Source organism: Limulus polyphemus, unplaced genomic scaffold (genome assembly GCF_000517525.1).
Source record: "Limulus polyphemus unplaced genomic scaffold, Limulus_polyphemus-2.1.2 Scaffold721, whole genome shotgun sequence".
NCBI classification, from domain to species: domain Eukaryota; kingdom Metazoa; phylum Arthropoda; class Merostomata; order Xiphosura; family Limulidae; genus Limulus; species Limulus polyphemus.
In genome coordinates this window covers 84,864-92,384 of record NW_013666331.1, presented here as the reverse complement: position 1 = coordinate 92,384, position 7,521 = coordinate 84,864, and the positions used below count along the sequence as shown (strand labels likewise).

The 7,521-nt window shown below is 33.0% G+C and overlaps 1 protein-coding gene across 1 annotated transcript in view; it reads left to right on the top strand.

Annotated features, from left to right (window-relative positions):
* LOC106460166 (dystroglycan-like) overlaps nucleotides 1–7,521 on the top strand; it is a 50,440-nt gene that overhangs the window by 35,745 nt on the left and 7,174 nt on the right. Inside the window, exon 3 of the mRNA XM_013919852.2 lies at nucleotides 3,923–4,064. Within this exon, the coding sequence (XP_013775306.1) occupies nucleotides 3,923–4,064 (142 nt within the window). The remainder of the gene's footprint in view (nucleotides 1–3,922; nucleotides 4,065–7,521) is intronic.

Genomic DNA, 7,521 nt, shown 5'->3' with positions numbered 1-7,521 from the left:
TCAAAACAAACAAATCTTTGTAAAAGTTAGTGTGTAACGATTTATAGAAAAATTAGCTGCAACGCCATTTTGGTCACATTCTAAACGTTTTAATCTTGTTGAAAGCTTTAAACTATCGGATACTGTGCTTTGACTTTAGTAAATAGAACATGTAAATATTCTAGGTAACAAATTGGTAATGATTATAAATTCTTATATTGGAGTTTGTTTGTTTTTCCTGGGCACCTTTTTACATATCTTTGATTTAGTAATCCATATAAAATACCTACGAGTAATTCCACTGGTTTTTAGTAAGTACTTTCGCAGTTGAATTTCTCTAGTATTAATTTCGTAATAATAAGACCGTTTCATATACGTGATTAACGACTAGATTTGTGTCTTGTTGATATATAGAGTATCCACTTTTATTAGACAAGGTTCAATTTTATGCTCATTTTCCTTTATAAAAATTGCTCCTCAACTCTACGCAATTTCACAGCAGACCTGGTTCCATCAGAAATTTTGGAATGACTGCTTTAAAGGAAAACTAAAAACAATTTTTTGTTGGCATTTTTTGAAGTAAAATATTTTGTTTGGTAAGAATTCTTTTTACTTAAAACAAAAAATATAGATATTTCACTGAAGTATGTTTTATTCCCATGTTGCAGAGCCGGTCGTGGCCTACTACTTAGCTGTGTATGAAAAGGTCCAAGGCTCGAGCCGCGATATGCCGTTTAACACACCCTGCATTTTCAGTTGTGAGAGCGTTATAATTGTGACAGCCAATCCCACTATTCAGTTATGAGTAGTCGCATAAGGAGATGGGGGTGTTGACTGGTTTCACATCCTGATCAGTATTTTCAAGTTAGACATGAGTCACAGTTCATTTGAATTAGATATGACTATGTCATTGCAGTCTACGATGGGGTTACCTAAGCTGGGCATTTAGTCCATGTGTCACAAAATGTGCCGCTTAGCAAATAAGTTTCATTTTGCAGCAGGATACAGAAATGCATATGCATGATTTGAGTTGTGCCAGGAAATCACAATTTACCATTCAGGATGAAAAGAAGAAATCACATGAGAACGCGAGTAACAAAATCAAAATATTGAGCCCAAAGGGTGATTAATTAGTAGCTATTGCCTTAAACATAGCGTGAAAAGGTATTTAACCAGAAGTTGATCATTCTGGCCCGCTTGCATGAAACCTTAAACCAAAATCCCATAAAATAACAATAATAAAATACCATCGGCCTGAACTTTCAAACAGGCATCACCCAAAATTCAATTCATCAAAAATACACACATCACAAATACTATAATAAAATATCACTAATTTCAAGTAACATTAAAATTATCATCGCCAATTACCAAATAGAACCCTGACGTTCTGAAACTACTCGCTAGCTTTTGACGCCCACATGACTTTAGAACACATCGAACATTGCAAATCATATAGCATTATGTAATACTGATATCGTCTAGTCGCAGTATGACTGAAAGCTTGGCTTATTTTACCAATAATTTTACTTTTTCGTTTTGTTTGTGTGTAACTTACTTTTCTAACTTGAACCTCCTAATGTAACACTTTTGTTTGTATTAACACTACGAGTCTTCGCCAGTTGAAGTATACTTTAAGGCTGTGTTAATTTGTTTCTATCAATAAAAAAATGTAATAGTTTATAAGTACAGTAATGCTACTAGCAGTTTTCTGAAGTATTTTTGTTTGTACATTGCGAAGTTATAGGTAAAAAAATTATGTATTTTGAACGCAGGAAAATTCACCTCCATTTTTTTATATAAGTAACCAAATATTAAAATTGTTCCATCAGTTTTATGTTTGTACATTATCTATATGGTGACAGCTTACAAACAGTGCAAGTAAAGCCGCAAAGAAAGTTTATTTTTGTGTTTCACATTATTAATTTAAATAGCGCTTTCCTAATGAAATTTTATATTCACGCTTAAAATTTTTAGAAAAACAACTATTTTACATCAGATATGGCCCGGTTGTTTTGGGTTGACAAGTAGACAAAGAATGGGACTGTTTGAGAGGGTTGATCAACTGTTTTATTGTTATAACATAAGTGGTTGAAATTTATTGCAGCTGCACATGTTATAACGTTCTTGAGTTACACCTTAAGTACTTGTATGAATGAGACTTTCAAACGAATCGGCATCTTCAAAACAAGTGAAACATTACTAATTTCTCTGTTATTTGAAGTCGGGCTTCTGACGGAAGGTGGCGTACCAGGAGGCAAATGTGACGCCATTTTTCGTGCTAGTTTATTCAAGAAGAACGAAGAACACTTAGCATTGAGTGGGAATGTTTTAAAGTACCGTGTTGTCCAATGTCGGCAAATAACTAAACAAAGAAAAGTAGAGTTGAGCTAGAAAAGAACAACAAATGGACATTCAGTGGGTTTTAATTTAATCTGAAAGTCGTTTTTACAGATATTTCATACATTAAAAAAAAAATACTTCTACATTATGTTCGCTTTTATTATCTGCCTGAGGTATTGGTTATCAAATATATTAGTCTGTGTTACGCGCTCACATAGATAAAATATATACAGGGAATTTAATTTCCTGTCTGTAAGGTAGATACGGCACAAAGATCTAGTCAGAATTTTAATTTTTTTTTGTTTGTTTTTTAACCCACGTATTTCGTTTGAAGAGGAAGAAGATAGGTCTATATATTTTACTGGGATCGTTAGGAATTTGTTTCTTGAAACGATTTTGAGGCACTGTGGGGTTATGAATAAATCTTAAATATTAGTATTTCATCGAATAAAATGGGGAGTATCGTAATAAAGACCATTAAAGCTATGTCTGTAATAGTGAAGCATGGTTCAAACGTAGTAAACAGATTGGATCAACATGCGTCTCACACCACTTATTTTGTCCGTTAGTTAAGTCTAATCACTTTTTTTTTTAACTGAAACCTGAAATAAGTCTAGTAATCAAAGAATAGCATATTTCCAGAACAGTCTTGCTGATAGCTATATAGTTATTAGCGTAACTTTTCTAGGATCATAAAATGTCATCTACGACTGATTTATAATCTGTATATCACTCGTATTTTGCTCTAAAGTTAAGCCCTTAATCGTTCTGAACAGTATGTTCTCTACATAAAAGGTTTTTGTTAGATTACAGTTTCAAACATTATTAATGGCAATAAAAAGTAGTTTAAATATTTGTCAGAGATAGCTTAATATACGTTTTCCCCCATACAAGTCATTGGCAGTCTTATATTTTACATATTTGAATGCTTTTTGATGGAAGGTTAAGATGAGTATTCATTACATAATTCCAAAAATTATCAATGGCTGATGGGTTTAATCTAATACAGGGTTTTTCAGCCGCCTTTGTCAGACGACCCCCGCGTCCGGGCTTTGGTCGTCGCGACCCCTCATTATCTCCACAAGGATGAAAAAATCCTTGATGTTTCTTGGTGCAGTTCGTCATAGTTCGTAACAAAGGTGATATGTGCACCTCAAGGATAAAAAAATGTTGACTTAGCGCAGACAGCTCCTGCTCACCGTTTGAGAAACACTGTTCTAATATGTTATTCTTTTTGTCTGCTCCTTTATAAAATACTGTAAATAAAGTGGGTGATGAGTAAAATAACCTAACGTATTTTAATTTTTTACTCTTACCATAGATATTGTAATTTTAAATCGAAATGTCAACCCTTCACTTGAAGGAGCGTTATGTTACTTTTTTACCCCATACTTATATCAAGCAAACACAAAAACAAAATTTATGTTTTTACCTTTTTTCTCTTTCTCTCTACACAACAGTAAAATTGTTAACAAAATGACCTGAATGCAGGGGGTGTAATAAGCTAGAAGTAAAGTAGAATATAATTCACAACACCTTCTGACAAGATGAAAAATACCCTACAAATACTTTTGTTTTTGATTACCGACTCTTTCTCCAGGTAGTGGAAGCTAGTGAATATACTCTCCCGAAGTGGTTGATGTTTGACCAGAACAGCCGTACTTTTCTTGGAGTTCCAACATCTAATGACCAGGGGCAGTATTACATCAGCGTGAAAGCTGTTGGACCACCCGATTTAAATGGTAAGGTGTTTTGAAGCCAGTTTTAAAGGAGCTTTTGTTCTCAAAAAATACTTATGTTATTCCATTATTTTTCCGTTAATAAGAAAATGTTTGTCAACAGTGTATAATAAGTAAACAGATGATGGAAAGAGGCTTAAACAATCTACCAGAATCAACTGCTGCTTTCGATTGGTACGTTTATTGTGTTTGATGTGAAATTTGTGTTACTTAACATAACTTTCCAGTAAGATACATTTATAACTTTGACATTAGAAAACCTGGGTTAACTGAATAGCAAACTTCCCTCTTGCGGACTTTTTATTTTTCTTTAATTAAGTATATTCATAGTTTTGTCTTAAGTATCCTGTTAAGTAAAGAGGATACTTAAACTACTACTTGGCAGTATGTTCAGTTTATAAGCATATATTATTTTCATTTTTCATGACTACCAGTTTTATTTCTGGTCGCTAGATGGCAGCATAATTTTCTTATATAACGACCATTTGTGACTTTTCATTCAAACATGTTTACCAGTGGGGCTGAGCCTGGCAGTTATGTGTGTATGCATGGTATCATATTTCATGGCCTGGGGTCTGTATGACATCCTTTCTATTAATCGAAATAACCCTAGCATTTGATGGAGTCAATTGTATGCACATGCAATGCATGGGGGGTGAAATTGGAAGGTGTGGGTTCTGTAGATATTCCCATAACATTGGTCTAGTGCTGCAGGGTACTTGTACCATCTTGGAGGAACCACTGGGGACCAGATGTAATCCAAAATTAGAGACACTGACAAAACTGATATGATATTAACAATATGTATTACCCCTGAATTATATAAATAAAACAAATGTTCACTTATCAACCTACTTCAATGAAATTGGTTAAAAAAAGAGGGGGAAAATGAAGTGTAATATATGGATGACAATGCCAAAATGTACAGAAATAAGGTAGGGATGCATACAGAAATTTTAGTATTGAAAGTCATGTAGGGATGATCTACATATAGCAGTGTCATCCCTATATTCTTGTTTGTATTCGTTTTGGCACTGCCATCCCTACATCATTTACTTTTACAAATGTATTTTTATTACTTAATACAGGTGTTTATTTATGGTTTGCATTTTTATTTCTTTCATTAACATGTCATCTGTGGAACAAAGAGGGCCCTTGGCCTATTGTATCTGTCTCATTCATTTCATTAAATACCAACCTGCCCATATCCAACCCTGACTCTCAAGGTACTCAAGCCCTGTCTTGAGCTTTCCGAGTCCTGTTGCATGTACTTCATCTGAAGGCAATCTATTCCAAATGTTGACCTCCTTATTTGAAAAATAAAATTACTTAATCTACAAACAACTTTTATCTTGACAAATATTAAATTTTTCTCCTAGTCCAACCACTCTTAACATTAAACATAAAGATAATGCATCTATCATATCTTTTCCTTTATAATTATGAACACTTCAATTAGATACCCTATAAATCTATTCTCAGGAAAAAATCATTTTAAGGATCTTAACTTGTTCTCATATGACAATTTTTCATCCCAGGAATCATCAGAGTAGTCCTCCTTTGAACCATATCGAATGACTCAATGTCTTTCTTAAAGTAATGAACTCGTGACTGAGCACAATACGTTAAACAAGGCCTAATAAGAGATAAGTACAAAGAAATGATTACTTCCTTTAACTTTATTAAATATTCCCATAGATACAAACTAAAATCTTTCTTGCTTTCCCACTCGCAGTAACACACTGCTTGAAAGGCTTAAGAGACTGATTGACCAAAACACCAACATCCTCTTCTTCCATAACACTATTGAATTGATTTACATCAAGGTGGTAATTATAATTTAAATTAAGGTATCCCACATGCATCACTTTGTACTTAGTGTAATTGCCATCTGCATCATCTTTACAGCCAGCTACATCCAAAACTTTAAAATCTTCAGCAAACTTGACCAGTTTATTTTGCATTCCCTTATCAATATCATTAATGTATGTCAAAACGAGTGTCTCAGCACAGAGCTGACAATTACAATTCCAGTTTAGTTTGACTAAACTCTCTTTATTACAACACTTTGATTTCTCTCCTATAACCAACCCATAACATGTTGAGCTAACTTATCCAACCACACTCAGAGATTCCTTTTCACTAGTCTCTTATATAGTACTTTGTCAAAAGCCTTCTAAAAATCCAGTTATACCAAATCAAGATCTTTACCATCATCACCATAAGCAGTGATGCCTTTGGAGAAGGTCAAAACATTGGTGAGACATGATTCTCCTGGTGTGAAACCTTAATTACTATCCAACAAAATTATAAATTTTGTTAAGTGGTTTTGCAAGGTGTCTTTATTCAGTTTTTCCAAACCTTTCACCACCAGTGAAATATGACTAATTGGCCTATAATTATTTAGACAGTGCTTGTCACCTCCCCTAAATATCGGCATAACATTAGCCAGCTACCAGTCTTTTGATGCTTGTCCACTACTCAAACATTCAGAAAAAAATTTAAGGGGCTTACTTATGCAATCATTAACACTTATAAACAAATATTATCTGGCCTAAGAACCTTAGCATTTTTTAAACATCCCAGTTTTTCTTTAACAATTTAATGGCGAATATTAGGTTTATTTACAGCTATCATATTTCCCACTAGTAATTTTGCTAGATCATGAATAATATTCAAATCTTATTCATTGAAAACTGAAGAAAATGAAAAATTTAGCAACTCAACCATCCCATAATATTTTATAATAACCTTTCCTTCAACATAAGCCAAGGACTCTCAAAGGCCCAATTTCAATTTTAACATTGTTTACATTTAATATATTTTAAGAAATTGCTACTGTTGATTTTAATATTTTATCTAACCTTTTTTTCCCTCTGTGGGGCATACTCATCTTGAATATTTAACAATGCTAGCTACTTAACACTTGAAACCTAGAGTGATAAATACATGTAATTCACTAACTACTCTACCCTTGCCATCCTGACTACTAAATTAAAGATTAGAAGAGTGACTGAAGATAGTTGTAACTTTTAAATTTTAAAAGTAATTTCAGTTACGATTTCTTTTGCTTAATTATTTTGACTAAGTTTTTGAAACGGGGAAAAAAATAAACTTATTGGAATTGAAACTGTTACATGATATAATAAATCCGTGAAATATAACTCTCAGTATTTGTAAAAAAACAGCTTTATTTTTCACTGAGTTTTCATTTCATGTTTTTCCAGTTTTAGAAGTTTTTAAATAACTTTTATCCCAGTGTTTAGTAAACTGGGAAGCAGAAAAGGTTTAATATTTTAAATTTCTTAAGCTATTTATATATTTTGAAATGTTTAAATTCCAGGAAAAGGTATGACTTTTTGACACACAACATTTCTAGTGTCATATGAATTCAACAGAGTTATAAAAGCATCATCAGAGGCTGCTTGTGTAAACTTTACTGGAAGATTCTAGAAATGGA